At 36.3% G+C, this 20,572-nt stretch overlaps 1 protein-coding gene across 1 annotated transcript in view; it reads left to right on the forward strand.

Annotated features, from left to right (window-relative positions):
* The window catches only part of USH2A (usherin), a gene marked incomplete at its 3' end in the record, with an annotated part of 389,347 nt that overhangs the window by 203,326 nt on the left and 165,449 nt on the right, over positions 1-20,572 (forward strand). The window contains exons 35-36 of the mRNA XM_082305924.1: positions 4,733-4,884; positions 8,712-8,874. Of these exons, the coding sequence (XP_082162050.1) occupies positions 4,733-4,884; positions 8,712-8,874 (315 nt within the window). The remainder of the gene's footprint in view (positions 1-4,732; positions 4,885-8,711; positions 8,875-20,572) is intronic.

Here is a 20,572-nt window from a genome sequence, read left to right on the forward strand (position 1 = left end):
TGTTAGAGGGTTTTCCTTACGGTCAGAACTGATGGAAGAAATTCAGTGAAGTCAGCTGCTGCTGTCCTGCCTTGCAGGGAAAGGCTGCTACTTTTCACCTGTGAGCTCTTGCTGAGTGGTTAAGAGTGGAAGAACTGCCATGTCATGAGCATTTGGCAGATAGAAGGGCGTTAGGGGAGCAGGGACTTTGTTTTTTCACCATAGCATACTTACACAATGGTCAAGAAGGGATATACAAATTTTCTCTCATTTCTCTTCTTTCTTCTCCCTCATTTTTTGGGGAGTTTCAAAAAGATCATATAACTAATAACACACTTTCCCATTCTCCTATTTCTTTCTTTCCAATTTCCTATTTCCATCCTTATTTCATAAAAATAATTAAAAAAAAAAAAGAATAAGCTCTAAAACTTGTCACTGAGCAACTGCTTAATCAGGAAAGCTTGCATTGTTCAGTGACTTTGTTTTGTTCATTCTCAGCATATCTTTTGGGCTGCCTAGTGGCCACGTCATTTATAATCGCTCTCTGTGTCAGTATTTTAAAACTGTGTAGGAGGCTGAAAAATATCGTAGTTGAGAAGACTGAAATATGAGAAAGACCAACAGAAGGAACTTTCCCTTAAATTTACCTACTTCAGCATTTTACTGGTGTATTCTCATACTCAGAAGTTCTAATGTTGCTCTTTTTTTTTTTTTTTTTTTTCTTCCAAAAAGATAGAAACTGTTTCCCACTTTTGACTTAATTGGTTCAAACTTGGTGAGTTTCATTCTACTAGGTGTAGGTAGTGCTTTTTGAAATTCCTGAACTTGGCTTTATTTCAGGTGGAAACCCCAGAATTGCAAAGATTTTCATATCATAAATTGTCATCATCTTAGTAGAACTCTGGGGCCATTCCTTTATTTCCCTCCTCCTTTCTTCTGATACTATATGACAGAAGTTACTGTTTATTTCCATGGGCTGAGGAAGCTTATTAGCTGTTGGTGACATTGAATGGGTGTGTAGGCTGACTGGGATTTGGACAGCATAGACTTTACTATGGTATCTCGATATATATGGAGTCCCGCTGCTTGCCACCAATTAGAAAAACTTAAGAGGGATTAATATGCTACCCTTGAGGCCAAAGGTGGCAAATAGGATTAAAGGCTACTTGGCTTCTTCATAAAGATGGCACAATGGGGGGAGTCAAGCTTTGAGATAAGGGACTATCTAGCTGTCAAAGGCTAACATTATCTGAACACAGATATTGAATTTCTGGGCTCCATTTTTCGTTGAATGTAAGGCCAATTTACATTATTTTGTGAAAAATTTTCATTTCATAGAAAATGGGAAATGGTACACCTAATTCTTTGTTGAAAGTTGCTTCAGAAATGTCATTTATGTACCAGGTGTAGAAAAAAGACATTTGGAAGATGATATGGTGAATATATTTGTAATATGCACAGTTTCTTTTGTCTTATTTTCAAACCAACAATAAAATGGCTGATGGGACATGGCCCAGAGGTATGCCACTTTACAGCATTCTCTATTTCTATGACATACATGTCACATGTGTAGATAGTGTAATATAAGCTATATTGACCATTTAGTTGAGGGCAAGATATGGAGAGGCTTGTGAAATGACACATGGCATCAGATGCTCTATTTTGAGCCTTCACTATTCTAGTGGCCTCAATAAAAAAATATATCTTCTTCAGAGTATATCCATTATAGTCTTGCCATATAGTTTGAGGTCTGGTCTTTTAAAATCCATTCACATAAAAAGTGACCTTTCTTTTCACCATGGAAAATTTTCCTTAGATTTTCACTTCTCAGAAACTTCACTTTACTTGCATACAGGTCACGGATAAAATCAAGTCTTGGTCTGGACTGTATCTTCCAAGGCTATATGGAATTGGTATGGGAAATATTAGGTATCGTAAAAGCCAATTTATAAAATTATTCAGTGGACTAATCCAGTACTTGTTCCTGCAAATCCTTGTGCTTGTGAGAGACGACTTGTGTTTGTAGTCAGTGAAACTGATGTAGGTAAAAGTATGTTTGCTTAAGATTTGACTTGTACCTTAAGAGTAAAGTGCTTGTAGCACTTTGGATTCGAAACCTCTTTTCATCTTTAATGTCTGGAATATCATTGACAGATTATATGGCCTCATGCAGCAGGGGAAGAGGAGGAAGAAAAAGGGAAGAACTTTCTTCAGTTTAAGCTTAATTTGCATTGTTGGATTTCTTTTCAAAAGTGAAACGTAATTGTACTATAGTCACTAGAGATTTTGTCTTCAGTGAAACTAAGATTTAATCTAGCTACCTCGACTTAATAATTATGAAGAAACTGCATCTTTTTCATGGTGACCATGTGTCACTCACGAAGCCTTGTAAATTGCAAAAATGTGCTATACTCTTCAATATTTCATGTGTGGTAAACTTCAGGAATACCTAGCAAGTCTTGAGAAGTACATAAACTTTGGGCTGACTTTGAACTTTTTCTCAGTGTGCTTTGGAAACATATACTGGTGAAATAGAGAGGCTAAGTTATTTATCCCTGACTAAAAACAATTATTGCCTAATTTAGAAAGACGGCTTCACATCTCCAAGTCAGACTATTAGCCCTTTTGTTCTGAAGTGTACTTTTTTCCTTTCTTTTCATTCTGTAATTTTCTCCATGAGAGTTATATAAGGCAAAGGCGGAAGTAAAATCAAGAGAGAACGATGAGAGATGATTGTTCTCTGACAGTACTGGGAGGACTAACAAAAGCGCACAGTGTTGACCAGCAAGCTGCTCCTCCATGTGTAGATGCTGCATAGCGCTATGGTTTTAGGAACACTTTAAAATAATGGTCCAGTTAATTAATACTGAGTTACAGTGGGGATCCTATAGAGGTACATATGACACCCACGTTAATATCGAATGATCTCATTATGATTCATGCTGTTACCATAAATATCAAAGGAATTAATAATGATTTGTGCATTGCTTTAAAGGGTTGGTGCTACTGGTATAGGTACTTAAAGTACTTCCGTGTTTTTTTTTTTTTCCCCTGTAAAACACATCCTTAATGCCAGAGTTCACATTTTTCCTCTGAGATAAATATAATATTTTTTAATATATATATAAAATTTATTTACTTAATGTAGGACAGATATCAACCATTAATGCCCTTGCTTTACAAGCAACTAGACACAGAACCCCAAGGGATTTTTGCTTTAGGAAGCCTGTCAAATGTGGTAGGATTGATAGTGTGAGATTTACCAGGACTTCCTCCCACACACATGTCTCTGCTGTCTGACTTGAGTTTAGCCTCTCACTTTTCTAGAAGAGAAAAGAATCAAGGAGTCTGTGAATCACTTCACCATACTCAGCTCTGCATTGCTTTAGCGTATAAATCTTCTGAAGTATAACTCTTCAAAGCTCAGCTCTAACAGTTGCATACACACTTTTATTTACGAAGCATTTCTCCATTCAGTAGAGGGGAAAATCTTTTCTCAGTTTCAAACAGAATCTTCCTTGATGTAGTTTCAAACGACTTGGTTTTAAGGGAAGGAAAGATGAACTGAGCTATATTTTACAATACGAAGATGTTTTCTATAATGGGAAGATTAGAGAACACCCTCTGAACTGAACTCACTTCTAATGAATCCTATAGCTTTGCATTTATTGGCCTTAAGATTTCACACTTAAATAGCTTTTAAAAAAGGACAATATTCAGAAGTGAGAAAGATGGAGGAATAGCCCTGAGAAAAAGGATTCCTTTGCAAGCTTAACTTCCAAAGTCTAAGCAAATCTGTAAAATTCAGTCTTTAGTTCATTACATTCAAAGCAACGTGTATGTATAGTCTGTACAGGATTCATACTGTCCTATCCTGCACCTTTGGAAGAACAGAGATTTAGATTTCCTTATAAATGAGATAAGCAATCACCTGCAATTTTTGAGTTAATATTAGCCAATTACACTAGAAGGACTGTTCTCTCCTCTATCTAAAAGTCTTGCTAATGTTTGTTTTGAGTTTGCAAATATGTTTTCTTTCTTTAGATTGAACAGGTAAGGAATAGTTTACTTCAGGACTTTTTCTACAGCATACTGAGAAGGAAACTGCAATCCATACTATTTTGTCATTTTGTTTAGAAAAGTGGGTAAAACTGTTTTCAAAACAAACAAACAAACAAGACCTGAATTAATGAAGTATCAAGCTTGTTGGCAAAATGCAGAAAGTCTGAGATAATTATCAACAAGAATGAGTATCAATAAGGTGTTTTGTGTGTCCGATTTATTGTAGTTGTAGCACTGGCCTGAGTTGTCCCTCAACATTTCAGTTATATTGTAGATCACTATTTTTTTTCGAAGTCTAAAGCTGTTAAGATATGAGATGGTTTTGTGTGCCTTTCCAGTTCTTGTTTCGATAGCCATATGCAGAGTAGGCTGTGGAACAGAATCACCTCAGGTTTCCTCATTCCAAGGTGATGTTAGCTGCTATTCAGAAACAAGTTTGTTAAGGGGTAATCTTTGGAACAGTGTACTTGTTTTCAAAAGATGCAATCCACTTGCGAGGTTTTCAACAGTTAAAGATGGGAGAGTATGTTTCTTCTAAGTGTTGGATACACAGTCCTGCTAAACACTTACCTGCTTAACTGTAAACTGTTTGAAATACTACTACTACCGCCCTAATGTCGGTAGCATTAGTTTTCTTCTAAACTCTGTACCTCTTTAGATATTAAGTGAGTGCTATCACATTGTTTTATAGGTATTATTACTAGCTATGGATTATATATGGATGGTGTTCTGATGCAAAATTCATCACAGCTAAGTTGTTATGCTTATGGACTTGCTCCTTGGAGTCTGCATTCCTTCAGAGTCCAGGCATGTACTGCAAAAGGTTGTGCTTTGGGTCCATTGGTGAGTACCTTAATTTGCATTCTGGGAGTGTAATAAATGTCAGATGGCAGTGAATATCAGAGTAAATGGTGACGATTCACTCTGGTCAGTACTAACCCATCTGGCAAAATGTGACATTTAAAAAAAATCCTGTTTAAGAGCTGCTAAAGATTTGATAGGTCATTGTTAGGCACCGTTCCAAAGTAGAACATAGGTACAGGGAAGAAAGGCAAAATTTGAGGCTGAAACACACATTATTGAAATTAGAGTTAATATGTTTGAAAGGTGCAGATGTGCTTTAGCCAGATTTATAAGGATGTATATAAAGAAAGAGTTACTGTTTCAGTAATGAGCAAATTTCTAGCTGCCTGACTGAAAGGACTGAAGTTAATTTGAGAATTGCAGAAGCCAGAAGTGGCAACAGGAGCAAAGAAAATATAGTGATTCGTAAATATCTTTTGAATGCAAGTATGTGATCGAAATATTATACTGGACATATTTTAACAGCCTTGTACAGCACCCCATTTCTTCAGGATTTGAGAATAGAGCAATATTAAATTTGACATGTGAAAAACAAGCCTTCTGAGGCTTTTTTATTTTGTTAAAGGTTTTTAGACGTATAGCTGAACTGATAAATCCAGTATGATTTCATAATACTGTAGCTGATGAATAACTGGAATAATATCTACCATGCTTGAGTTTGTTTTCAAGCATAATTGAGAATGAAACCTGTGTTAGTTCTGAGATTTAATTTTTTGTTTAATTCAGCATTATGTGTGCACTTTTGATTTTGTTAACAAGAAAAGAAAGAAAAAAAGGAAGATGTGAGAGTTTTTCATGTTGTTCTGCTTGTTTTTGCAATGTAATTTATAATATCACTATATTGTCCTCTGGAAAGAACTTTCAGGTTTTATTTTTATGATATAATTCGTTAGTCACATTTCCAATATGCCTTCCAAGATTGCTTTCTTCCAAATGCTGGTAACATCGTCTATCTGTAGAAGAAGACCTGACTTTATAACCGTTAAACATTTTATAGCTTGCTCTACTTTGAAGGATATTTACCCTTAAAAGCTTGAATGGCTTTCTGCCAGTTTTTCTTGTACATTTTTTACAACTTCACATATACTCCAAAAGCAAACCTTGTTTTAAGGTATTCAAGGTGGAATAACCTAATCCATTGTATTAGTGGTGATGTTCAAGACAAGTGGTTACCAGACTTTGCATACAGATGAAATATGGATGTTTTCAGTAATTCTGTCCTATCAAATAGGTATCAAAAGGACAGAACAGAACGGCAGTAGTTAGGGTTTTAAAAAATATTTTCAGTAGCCTTTTTTCACATCTCCACTGAACTGCAGACTTGTAACTTGACTTTTGAAACAATTCAAAGTAGGGGTCGCTGTAGCTGATACTCATCTGCATCCCATGATCAGTACACAAACTGTTTTCCAAAGCCAGTGATCCATCTCTAATCACAGGAATTGAAGTGCAACATCTTTATTTAGGCTCACCTAAGTGCTGCCAGGAAGTTAAAGCACTGCATCTTCATTTGATTTTTTGAAAGATTTTTGTATCAGCTACAGAACAAATCCAACACTTAAAAAAAAAAAAAAAAGACAACCAAATGTTTTGCCTCTGCTCGAAATAATACAAGAAACATCTCTCAGCAGTAAACTGATATGTTTCCAGCTATTTTTGTTGCTGATCTTGTGCTTAATGTGCCCTAATCGATGAACGAATGCTATGTGACCATCCTAAATACGGGATTTCTCCAGCTTATGTTTCTGAAGGTGGCTCTGAAGATCTTAATCAGTTATGAGAGCATTAACAGTTACTGTGTTTCAATAACTTTTTTATTTGGGTTAGATAGTTTTTGTTTAACTTTTTTTTTTCAGTGACTGATTTATTTTCAAGTGAGATACAAATTGGTAACATGTAAATTAAGAAATGCTAAATTTTCATCTCTTTCTAGTAAAGTCAAGGTATTGCTTTTGTGTCTGTTCTAATTGGGCTTTGTTGCTTAAAAAGGAATAAACATATGTATTATCAAGAAATAGTGTAACCTTTAATAGATTTCTTTGGAGGAATTCAGGAGATCTGAAATTCTGCTGGTTTTGAAATGTGCTAGCTCTTGGAAATATCTTGTAAATAAATGGAAATGGTCAACACTGAATATTTGCCATCTCAACCCACTGCTATTAAACTTAAATTTCAGGTTTTTAGTTTATGTTATGTTAGTACTGTTCTTTTAAACTTAGATGGATGCCAATGTTTTCCAAATATTATTATTATTATTATTCCTGTCCTATGATTTAGTGTTACTTATATGACAGTAGAATATTTTCTATTAAGCTATTAATAAACACATCTGAAAATACCATAGAATTATGTATAAAGTAATGTTTAGAAAAAGAAATATGAAACAGGTTTTCTGTGCCATATGTTTATATACAGAATGTACATTTTCTTACACAAAATACTATTTTCAAAATACACTGCAGGAGGTGTAGCTGTAGAGGATACCACATGTACAGTGTTTCAATATTTTTGAATGCTACAAAATGATACTGTTTTAAGAATATATTAATCCTCTTCAGTAGAAAAAATAGTAGGTATTCATTTCTCCATGTTTCTGATGTGGTAAGATCGGAGTACCTGCATTTAGCAGCACAACTTTACAGGAAATTATTTTAGTTTAGAAAGCACTGTTCAGTCAAATTCTTCCATAAGGGTGTTTTTGACTGAAATATCCAAATAATCAATGTGGCACTGATCCAATAAATCCGTGAAGCTTTTTATTTATCTTTAAGCATGTACTTTATCCTGTTGACTTTACTGCAACTGCTCACCTATTTTAAATATAATAAGATGTATGAATATAGAAGCACATGTAGAGATATTGATGCACATCAAAGATATTGCTTGGCACTTGTAAACAATAAGCTTTCCAAATTTTACATGCTAAAAGTAAAACGTTATGTTTCAAGGACAGAGAAAGTATGTTTGGTTATTTTGATGACAGAGCAGGTGTGGCAGATTAAAAATAGCATTTATTAGCACTCCCATGAACTTGCAGCTGAGAGGCACTTAAGAAAGGTGTGAAACTATCTGATACCTTAGAAAACACCAAATAAATAATGTATGAGAAACAAACTTGTTGCCATAAATAACGTAATAACAAATTATTTTCTTCCGTAGCACTGAATGTTTACTACAAGTTGTGAAATTTAAATACTAAATTTCTATAGTATTGAATGAGTGTTTATTTATATAAAAAAATCTTTCATATTCATTACATTATCCAGCTCTTTTATCATATTTTGTTTTCTCTTAAAGATCTACTTTTTATTGCAACTTAAATTTGTTAGATGAAATTAGAAGTTAATCCAGGGAGCAACTGATATTCTGCAAAGGATATTTTTTTCTGTATCAAATATCTATAGTAATTTACTACAGCATTTAAATGCATGTTCCTTACAGTTACCTTTTAAAATGCAGAAACTAAAAAATCTGTGGTCTTCTATTGCTGCTTCCTCCCCTAACACTAAGCTGAGATCATTCATCAGCACGAGGTGCAATAGTGTTTTCAAGAAATGAATCTTTCATTCTTTTCCACTATTTATTTCTTGTTCCTTACAGGGATCTCCATACAAAGTATATTAGTTGCTGGACAGCTTCAAACAAATTTGATGAAAGGAAAGTAAAATGCCTAAAAATTAGGACACCTGCAGTGTTAGTTACGTTTTTTCCTAAAGAAATAACTTTTCTCAAAATTTTGCATTTCTCATTCCTTCTCTGTTTGTAAACTATGGCGACAAATCTCAATCTCATGGTTGAACTTACAGGTAGAAGCTCGGACCATGGAAGCTTCCCCCAGGGGAACAGTTGATATATTTGCCACTATTGATGGATCCAAAGAAGTTCAATTAAAATGGCTTCCCCCAAATAAACCTAATGGAAAATTGACCTACACAGTCCTTGTCACTGGTCTCTTCTATGCTGATCAAGGTATTTTTTTTTCCTTTATAATAAGTCTAATGATAGCATTGATATTCCATTTCAATTTTTTAAAAAAATTCCTTTAGTACTATATTTTTCTGCCTTTTTTTGCCACTCCATTGATTATTTTAGAATTATCAATTTTATTCTTTAAGAACTGCTGCTTTGATTTATGATGCTTTACATTTGTGCAAACACATAAATTGGCAAATAAAGATAAGCCCTCTGCACTCATTTAGTCTCTAGATATACACGTGGAGTCTTATCTCACAGCCTTCACTCAGATAAGGAAGCTACACTCAGAAAATTTCAGTTGGTTTGCTTATATAAGTGGGAGCCATTCATGAGAGCTGTTCATAATATGGTTGATTGTGGGTATATTTGAAATTTATATAAGCCACAGTAAAGAAGTAAGGCTTACAAACAGGCAGCTACCTAAAAAAGTATGCAATGAAATCAAACACTTATTCCTGAAAAGAAAAAAGGAAAAGAAACCCGACTTTTTATTTCTATATAACAGACTCACCATATGATACAAAAGCCTGAAAAGTAACAATTATCTGTTAAACCTTATTGTATTGTGGGCTGATGGTTTGTTTCCATTTTTCCATTGGTTTATGTTGTGGTTGGTTTTGTTTGTTTGTTTGTTTCTTATGTCTTTTAAACCTAAACATAGCTAAGTGGTCTTGGGTGAAAATGTTGCCAAATCAGAGCCGTAGAGTTAGAGAGTGAAAGACTTTATAAGGCACTAGAGAACGTAAATGGACATTTTTTCCAAATGTATTACACAAAGTACATATTTTTCAGTTGAAAGTAAAATGCTGTGTCCTCTAATTATTATAAAAATGTAAAATACTTGGGCAGTGAATAAAAATGAATGTTCACAAAATGCGTGTGAGCATTTAATATGACAATTTGAGCTATTAAGCATGCTCTAAGGTATAATAAATAATAAAATATTGTACACAAATAATGTTTATAAATTACACCTAACAATGTTGTCATTAATTTTTAGTGCACTTTAAATAGCATGATTGACATCAGGCAACTATAAAAATGTTTTCTTATGAGTATAATACAAAATTGTGCTTGAAAATAATGTTTGGATGACATTTAATCCTTCTATGTACTGTACGCAAATTTAATCAGTATTATAAATGCAGTAACAGATAGAGAATTGAATCACTGATGGCTTCATAACTTGCCTTTTTTCTTCTGCTCAGAATGAGAACGATTTGTTGTTTCCAGTATCGGTGCTAAAGAGAACATACACGCTGTAATTGCTGTCCTTTACCAAGTAGTATATAAATGAACTTGTTTGTGCGCTGTTTGGAGAAACACATTCATTGAAGAGTGTAATGTGTGGTAGGCAGTCTCGGCTGACCCCTCACAAAGGCTGTTGTGTCCCTTTTTTATGCAATGAAGGCTTTGATGTATTCTGCTGTGAAGCACTTGTAAGATTATGAGGAGAAGGAGTGATGATCAATTTGAAAAAAAGGAGCAACATTTTGGCTGGACCCATGACAGCACAGCCATTTCCGCCAAGGCAGCAGGGTGAATAATGCAAAAGCCATATTCCCCTTGTGTTTAATCTTGCATTGTTTTTGCAGAGAAAATTTCTGCTTGCTTTCTAAGTCATGTCATCCTCGGTTGTCATCCCGTCTCTCAAACCATCAAAACGGTATTAAATGTTGCAAAGCTGTGCAGCTAGAGAACTTTCAAAAGTCAGAACCCATTTGCAGAGCAGCCCTTGTAGAAAATGTATTCTGTTCTCGGCAGAATTTTCCTTCAGTTCTTTCCACTGAGAAGTTTACTGATTTCTCCCAGTGGAATCTGCTGGAATTTATCGGTTCATGGTTGGCAGTCACAGATTAAGGTAAATGTCGATCCGTAATGACCCTCTACATGTTAGTATTGCAGTAAAGCTGGGCTTTTATGTCAAAGATATCGGAGAGGGAGCTATTACACATGACAGGGGTGATCAAGGGACTCCAGACCAAGGCAAGCATTATTAAATATTGACTAGTTCTGTGATTTATGTAGAGCTGGAGGAAAAAAGTGACTTTTTAACCATTATATATTCTTCAGCAACGAAAACCAGCCATTTATCTCCTGCTGGTAATAAAGAACAGAGTGCCTGCATATTTTAGTGGAGGGAAAACCTGGCCTTATAAATGAGATGGACTCTTTCATGATAACATTTCAGTTTGCTAATTGCCAAAAGCAAAACAGGCAAATTGGAAGCAATTATAAGAGTTGACTTAAAGTGGCTGCTATGTTAGTTCAACTCAGGAGAGCCGGGTGGTGGTGAGAGAATCATTGGGGAATGGAACCCAGAAAATTTCATTACGTTTGTTCACTGTTGCTGAAACTTTGCTTTGCAATGCTAAATAAATAGTGTTCCCCCCCAGAAGTCAGAGCTGTAGCAATTGACATTTATGCTGGCTGTTTTGGGGGTATGCAGGAAGGAAATTAAGCATTAATTCATTGAACTTATATAAGACATCATCTGTTCACTAGATTTACACAAAGCTTATTGAATTGTCTGATGGCTAATTGGTATTTTCTTGACATAATGAACAACTGTATTTCATCCTTTGCTGCAATGTCTGTTAAAGAGGCAGGGATTAAAACGTAAAAATTGGAGGTGGAATTTACCTAGAAGGGCTGCATATAAACATCAAAATAGTTGCACCCATTGCTTGAACTGGTGGCCCGCTCAGCAGTACGTTAAGCTGTCAGTTTGGGAAGCTTGGGAAACAGATTTTAGACCTCAGATCTGTAAGTCACATAAGTGAATAGCTTTTGAAGATTGTTGCCTAACAAGAGTTTGTCGTAGTGACCACACTGATATTTTTGTAATTTCTGTGTATACAGCTCTCAGTTGAAAAATCTTTATTTAAATTCATTATTATAAATGAAACCTCAAGCTTCTGGTAGGAATATGAGTCTTTAATAGACGAACATATAATTTCCCAAACAGCGCAGTCACCTTGCACTTTAAAGATGGCTAGATGTCAAAATAATGTCTGTTATGAAGGAAGAGGAGATGGGGGAGATTTTGCTTGTCTGGCTGGCCGAGTCATTCCAGCCATGACCTGTTTTTATTTGAAAGTAGGGATACTCAACTACATAATGCCAAGACCCACTTAAAAAAAAGCCCATCAGATATAGAATATTACGAAAAAAAAGAATTCACAGATTTTGGCAACACTTCTGTAAAAATGTAGTATTTATTTACTTTATTTAGTTAGATATCTGTTTCTAAATGAGGTAGAATTAGAGAGAATTGAAGCTTAAAAAACCTGAATAAATATTTAAGCATGTCAGGGCATATTGCAGAGGTATCTATAATTTGATAATGTGGGGGTTATTTTGTTTGATCAAAGAGTTGGATTCATTATATCACTATCTTTTTCAGCTGTAACTTAACTACATGGGACCTGAAAGGTCTACGTTTGAACCTAACATATCTCCATGGCATTTTTTCTTTTTTCTTCTTTTTTAAGTAAGAGATATTACACCTCTGAGGGATGGGCTCGTGAGATACACACTTTTTGAAGCGCAGAAATCCTTCTGCATAAGTAGAGCCCCTGGACAGGGCAAAGGATACCACTATAAGAGCAAGCAATTTTTTGCTTAATGCATGTTGTATTTCTATATTTTTACACCGCCATCCCCAATGTATATTGTGAAACTCTGCTTGATGTGTTGTTATCTTATCAGTGCCCTACTATAGCATATGGTATGTTGAGATAGCAGGTTGATGACATGGAAAGTGTTTAAATAACATGTAACTTAACACTTTCTCTGTCATGAACTTGTTATTCCAACACTTTAGAGACACCAGCTGATCTAATGCTGAATATTCTATAGATATCCCCAGGCTTAGCTCCTTTTTTGTCCTGTTCCAAATCTTTCAAATTTCACATGTATATGTCTCTGACTGTCTTACTATTTTATGTACGCTGTTTTTCCACCAAATAGGTCTGCCATTCATTGTATTTCTTTACGATATCATATAACTTTCCATCCAACTGTTTTTACAAATATGTATACCTCATAGGAATTAAAGTGAACAGCCTGAGAGCTTATTGGTTATTTCCTTGTTATAATAAGATTTATTTAGTTCTAGACTGGTTTCTAATGGGGCCAGGTCATCTTAAATAGCTTGCAAAAGATTTAAAGTTGCTGTGGGTTTTGTTGGGGGGAGGGAATATTTATCCTCTTACAGTAAAAACAACAATACATCCATAAAGACTACATTGTAATACATAAAAGCAAGAGAGAATGTTCTAATGGTACAAACTTCTTTAAATTCCTGACTTTTAAATCCAATATAAATGTTTCTTAATGTATGTCCTGGTTTTTCATTGCTGTTTAGTTCTGATACTGCCAATGATACTTATTTTGGGATTTTTAAATACTAGCATGGCGAGGTCTTGGTAAACAGTCTGCGCATAGTCAACATTTATCAATAGCCAAATTGGAAGAGAAGGAAATACTATCATAAACTGATTGAAAAGGTCACTGTGGAATTGCAAGTGTGAAATGTAGATCAGCAGGAGATAGTTTAGATTTTCTGCCAATAGAGGAGGATACTGATAATGGATTTTTCCATAGTTTGACCATGTTTTAACAATGTATGCAAGAGGAATATCTGTATCAGTTAGCCTCCATTTTCTAATTCAACTGTTTATTTTTCTGACAATCTTTCTCTTTGAAAGTACGTGTTAAAATACATGAAGGAGCTTTGCTGGGTCTTTTCACCATTCAGATCTACACAGGTATATTTTCCAGAGCAGTATTTGTTCCCAGCAAACTGCATATGGGGATCAAATATGATTTTAGAAATTGAGGGCTCTGTCCCAATTCTGTGATGCTCAGGCAACATGTTTTCCTGCAAAGACAAGTTGCTTTGCCTCAAGTTATTTAAGTCCCAGTGTCTCCTTGGAAGAAGCCTTAAAGAGGAATTTGTTTTGCAATTGGTTAGTCCAAGGCATGAAATACTAATATTACCAGATCACAAACAGCTTTTCTCTCTTTAAGAGGAGTTAAAGTTCTTGTTATTATCTGATACACTTCCAATTCTCAGAGGACTTGAGGGGGAAAGAAAGGAGACAGTGTCAGGCTTATTCCCCTCAAGTAGTTTCCTCATTAAGCCCTATTTACCCTCCAGGTGGTTTAGATTAAGTGCAGGGTCATTTTTAGTTGCATCTGGATATCTGAAATTAAGTTCTAGTACAGGAAGAATCAGGTATTACTTCTTCTCCAGAGGAGAGAGTTGGAGGAAATTCTTATCTTCCTACCTGTGTCAGATGACTGCATTAGCACAAAATGAATCCAAATCTGTAGTCCCCTGGATGTTGTGATGCATTTGAATGCAAGTTTGACATAAAGAGAATCCTTAATTAACTATATGTCCTTAGGGAGTTTCACAACACAAAGTTGCAGGGTTATACTCAGAACTCTTTGTTGCTCGTGAATGTAGAAATCAATGTTTGTTATTTTCAGGTTAGTTTGGGCTTTTTTATTTTTACTTTTTGTAACTTCTGTTGTTGACATATCATCCAAGGTTCTTACTTTTCAGCAATGTGGTTCATCTGGTATTTTTGTAAAGGGAAAATTATACATCTGGTAACTCTGCCTATTTGGAGATACTGTATCAGAAAACTTCCTTACAGCCTAGTCATTCCCTTGGCAAACTGTGGAATTTTGACAGCAGAATACAGCATTTTCTGGTAAAAAGAAAAAAAAAAAGCTACCTCTATAAAGAAGTTGGCTTTTGCATATATACATCAGAATGTTGTTCATCTAATCTTTTTAGTTTAATATTTACTATATTTATAAATAAATAGAAGGAAACACAGACCATCTATTAATTAGATTTCTATTAGAAGGCTGCTCATAATCTTGATTGAGCACAGTGCTTTCAGTACGCTCTTCAATCAGAATTCAAATAGGGAATGTTAAGAATCAAGCTAGTGCATAAAAGCAATGTCTGCTGGGGGAAGACATGCCACCTGCAGATGCCAACAGAAGTGGTGAGAGGAATGCTGAAGTCCCTTAAAGTTCCTAGCCTGTCTTGTGTTGAAGGCTTGAGAATGGAGAATGAAAATTCCATGGGATGTTATCTTCAAAGATGCAGAAGAAGGTAAGTGTTTTACATTTAGTTCTGACAATTTAAAAAGAACACAACAGTTTTTGAGAATTAAACATGTTTCAGAAATGACTGAACATTTCTGAGAGACTTGTTAGAGAAAATTATGGCGATATTAATGATATTGGTAATTTACCAGTTACCTTTGTATTATATAACAAAATATTTAATCTGTCTCAGTTTGTTGTACTGCTATGATGTTGCACAGTGCCTAAAGTACCTGAATGCCTTAATGTTACTAAAGCTAAGGACCCTGAAACCATTGAGGCAGTGTATTCCAGACCCTCTCTGGAAGTATTTGCTGTTATAGTTCTCATGCTGTTATTCTTGGATTATTTTTCTCATGGCCTTGCACCTGCAAACCTCAATAGTGTTGTTACAGAGGATCTTCATGGGAGCAGCTATGATGCTGTGAGAATTGCCTTTCCCCACCAGGTCTTTACCTCCCAAAACCTAGTATACAACAAAATTATAAAAATTTAAATGCTTGATGAGTATTATCCATTAATATATGTACACAGATGTTTAGTGACCAATCAGTGTACAACACTTGCACTATGTTAACACACTCCATGCAGTACAAATAGCATGATAGATGGGAACAACCAACAGGGAGTTTGAGCAGTTCCCAAAGGAAAGTAAACAGCGGCAGAGGGACAGCATGGCAAAAATCATTATCCCCACTGTGAGCAACAGCATTGGCATATACAGCATCACCACCTGCTGCAGCAGAGAATCACCCTCCCCGCTCCCAAAGTAGGATGCTTTTGTGGGAGCCTTTAGCTGCTTTTCCAAGTCAGCCATTAAGGAGATTTTTCATATTTCCCCCTCTTCCTCCCTCACTTCCTCTGTCTATCTCCTTAGTTTTAGCTACAGACCTCACTAATAAAACTCACTAGCCCTAAAGATGTTTGAGGGGGGAAAAAAAGGGGATGCATGATCCATTTTCAAATAGTCATGTTTAACCTGTTCACTAGAGCAGGACTTAGGGGTATTTTGGCACTGAGTAATGTGCCATTTAAAGTTTGATTTGCATGGCTAGAAAACTCATAGTTTTGCATGCGCTTTAGGATTATTATCGGGTAATGTTTAGTCAAGCTTCAGTAGATTTTGAACAGCTTCACAATACACCACCTACTAGCATGATATCCTTCAGCACCAGAGATGCTTTTCTTTTCTATTCCTTGGTACGGGTGTCTCAGAGGAAAGCAAAATGAAAGCAGACTCTCTCTAACGTCTACATTGGGCTGTTTCTTTGATGAAGACTGTAGCATCAGACTGCAGATAATATTTTAATTGATCTTCTGGATCTCTCTATTCATATAGTTATGGTTTTGTCACAGGTACACTTACCTCTGTACCTGGCGTAATTTATTGGCTTTCATGTTATAAAGCAGACACGTAAGACTGAACCCCATTTCTGTGAGGAATGTATTATCAGTTCTTACAGGCTGAAATTTCTCGTGACTGCCAATAGCAGGATAGTCTCTGAGACCATCCCTGCTCCCTTGGAATAGTCTAGGGAATAACAGCAATCTTCTGGAGATGGCATTGGTAAACAGTATTGAGTAAAAGGGAATTTGCCAATCAGTTCTCCTGTGAAAATGGTCTTTTAGTTAATGAATGTCTTCTACAGTTTTTAACCCACATGAAGGCTGAGGAGGCTACATTGACAGTGCTTAGGTATTTATGGTAAATCCTAAATGTAAAAATACAATTTATGACATTGGACACAAAATGATTAGTGTCAACTGCGTCAATACATGACCCAAACAAAATACATATATATAATCTGACTAGAGCTTATGCAGATGAAGAAATTGCATTTGGATACTTGTATGTGGTGGTTTCAAACAAATATGCTTCTCTTTAGAGACTAATGTAAAACCTATCTATTTTCTCAGGTAGAGAATTCATGATGAAAATTGGGGTTTGACAAGCTTTGATGAAGTTTTTATTTGAACTGTATAAGGGCAATCAAATTAGATTTTGACTATGTAACTTTCTAATGTTATGCCAGAAAGATAAAGATACTATGATAGGTCATCCTTTTATGTGCAGTTGATATGGCTGTTTATGTTACTCTATACGTTTTTGTGCTAAATAGGCTAGAGGGAGCTACTCTCTAAGTACGTACCACAAAGACTCACCTGAGTGTGGTTCTTTCCATCTACAAGTGCATCATTTATGATGCCTCATGTAAGGTGACTGGAAAAGCCAAAAGAATGTCTTATGTCAAATAAAAATCCTGGATCAAGTTTAGAGCTTCATTCCTTCCAAAGTATTACAACTAAGTGTAATGGCATTTGACAGTATTGACATTTTTTATATGACTTCTTTCGGCTAACTCAGCATTCTGAAAAAATAAATAGTGTTCTCCCTTTGTGATTGAAAGGGTTAAATAGTACCAATTCATTACCACTCACAAAAGGATTTATTTTGTTCTCATAAATCAGTTTTATTCCACATTTTTATTATTCCCTTGGGTCAGCTGCTCCAATTGAAATCAATACAAGTGCAAGTGACACAATCAATCTAGATATTTGATTATGGATTTGAGACTCCCAGTTCTGCTCTGTGTGTTTAGCTAGTCTCCTTCTGATAGTGTCCCTGGAGAATGGAAAATTCTTATTGGCATTCATGAATTATGGGCATAGATTCAGAAACCAGATACTGTGATAATCTCCATTTATGTACTGCTGCAGCTAGAGAAAGAATGTTCTAACCATAGAAAAACAAGCTTGAAGATTTTAAAGCTAACTGTTTCTGAAAATTTTTTAGTGTGTAAAATCTCTCCTGAAATCAACTTTATAAATTCACATCATTTGTTTATAAAACCTCTCAAACAAAATGGATTAAATCAATAACTAATAAATCAGTTTAACATCACCAGCACAACAAACGTTTCTGCTATTTGACGCCTTCTGGTCATTTATAGGCAATGTGATGTTATGCCACTTGGGGTACTAAACTGCGCTGGGATGCTTTCTCCTGTTCATGTTGGGATAAGAGCACCTGGCCACTAGAAGCCTGTGTGAAATCCACATAAGTTGGTTCTACTCATGGAATGCTTTCCAGAGTTTGGTGGCCTCACCCTATTTTACGATTTCTTCAGGACATGGACTGAGTTCTTACAGTGCGTCCCTACAACACTTAGTACAGTGTGTGGGGGTCCAGGACTGATGCGCCTTGGTGCTGTTGCAGCAAAGTGAGTTACAATACCGAAGAATATACTTACAGTAGAGTTTTAACGCTATACTGAATACACTTTTTTAATTGGAAGGTCTAAATGAGACAGACTCGATTGCAAGACTCATTGGATGTTTCTATGTTTATGAAAGAGTAATGAGAAAACCTAAACCAGTAATTCAAATAAAAAAGTTTCTTCCTGTCAGTTTCATCTACAAATAGAGTTTTTAAGTTGAAAGCCTCATGGCACTGAACTGGAAGCTCAAAAGGGTACATGAGACCACACACCAAACATTCTTCTCTGCCTGCCATCACGAGAGCCTAATCTCGGCTGTAGTCATTAACTATCCATGGGGTCTGTGCTAACTTTCTTGTATGAGCTCCCCCACCAGCTGTGGGCTTTATTCATATTTCAGTCCATAGAATTAATGAGCATATAAATGCACATCCCTTTGTGTTTGTAACACTAATGATCAGTTATTTCTACTGACAGGAACATGCTTTCATCGTAATGATTACCCCTGCTTTGCCTTAGGGTTCTTGAAGTGTTCTGCAAATTTTCATAGTATCATAGAAAGCTGAGGTTGGAGACCACCTCTAGAGATCATCTAGTCCAACCCCCCTTCTGCAAGCAGGGTCAGTTGGAGTACATTGCCCACGACAGTGTCCAGTTGGGTTTTGAATATCACCAAGGATGGAGACTCCACAACCTCTCTGGGTAACTTGTTCCAGTGTCTGACTGACCTCAAAGTAAAAAAGTTTTTTTTCTTAGGTTTAAACAGAATTTCTTGTATTCCTGTGTGTGCCCATTGGCTCTTGTTCTGTTGCTATATACTGCTGAGGAGCGTCTGGCTTCTTTACACCCTTACATCAGATATTTATACACATTGATCAGATCCTCCCCCCTCCAGGCCTTCTGTTCTTGAGGCTGAACAACCTCAGTTCTCTCAAACTTTCTTTGTGTAACAGATGCTTCAAGCCCTTTATCATCTCTGTATGGACTCCACTCCAGTAAGTCCATGTCTGCCTTGTACTGGGGAGCCCAGAACTGGACGAGCACTCCAGGTGTGTCTCAACAGGGCTGAATACAGATGAGGGATCCCTTTCCTTGATCTGCTGGCCTTGCTCCTCCTAATGCAGCCCAGGAGGCTATTGGCCTTCTTTGTCGCAAGGACTCATTGCTGGCTCGTATTCAACTTCTTGTCCACCAGGACCTCCATGTCTTTCTGAAAGCAGAAAAGCTGCTTTCTAGTGTCAGCCTCCAGCCTGTACTGGGGGCCAGCTCAGGATGATTGACAGAACATTCAGCATCTGCATTCTGTAAGTCTCAAGACAGTCTAAGATAGCTGTACCAACTTTGAGTCTGTGAAAAGTCACAGAAGGTGCCTTTGCCTGTTTTATAGTGAGGGAAGCTGAGCTGCCAAAGAAACAACTTGAGTAATACAGTCAGAAAGTACATCTGGGTCTTTGAGGTTTCAGATTTCTGCTGTATGTGGCCATAAGAACTTTCATCTTGTTCTTTAAATGTTTTCTATTTTTCATTCTTAAAACTAAAGGCTTCTTTAATTACCAGGGAAAAAGAAAAAGCTAAGGTTTTTCAATGCAGATAATGTGAACTGTTCATTATTGACAGGAAAATGAATATTTTGGATTCATAGTTTTGCTGGTTTGCCACAGTGCTTTTAAACTACTCATCTTGCCTCATCCAGCAACTCCCCCCGCCAGCCCATGAGAGTGAAGGTTTCCTGTGATAAGAGAGACTTTAAGTTTTGGACTCAGTTTGATGGACTGAGACCATAATATGTCCTTAGGAATAATACATCTGTCAACTTAGGAGCGGAGGAACAAATAGTGGTTCAGGAGATTGAGGCGCGAACACACACCACCCCCCAACGCTTTGTTGTAAAGAGGGGCATGGCGTCAAAGCATAGAAACCACTTCATAAGATCAGTATAACAATTGGGATGACAACTGGAAAACAGTTCATTATTACAGTTCTTAGGAAAAGAGAGTCACCAGTAATGATGGGGAAAGATTTTTCGCTGGTTTTTATCAGGATAATCAAAATAATGGAAAGTCATGTTTTTTATTCTGAATACTGTGCTAGAAATAGTGGGAAAGACAGAGAGGGAGAGAAGAAAAATCTTAGCTGGGAGGAAAAGAGTAGTTCGTGTGGAAGTTAATGAGGCTGAAGAACACACAAAACTAATGGACAAAAGAATGAGCTTACTGAAGAGGAAGTGTGCCTACTTGACAGAATTTCCCCCAAAAGACTTGGTGCCAGAGAGCCAGGAACCAGGACAGGGACAGAAAATGGTGCTCAGTGAGGATGAGACCAATGGAAGGATGAGGAAAGGG

The sequence above is a fragment of the Platalea leucorodia genome (assembly GCF_965183815.1).
Source record: "Platalea leucorodia genome assembly, chromosome: 3".
In the NCBI taxonomy this organism is placed as follows: domain Eukaryota; kingdom Metazoa; phylum Chordata; class Aves; order Pelecaniformes; family Threskiornithidae; genus Platalea; species Platalea leucorodia.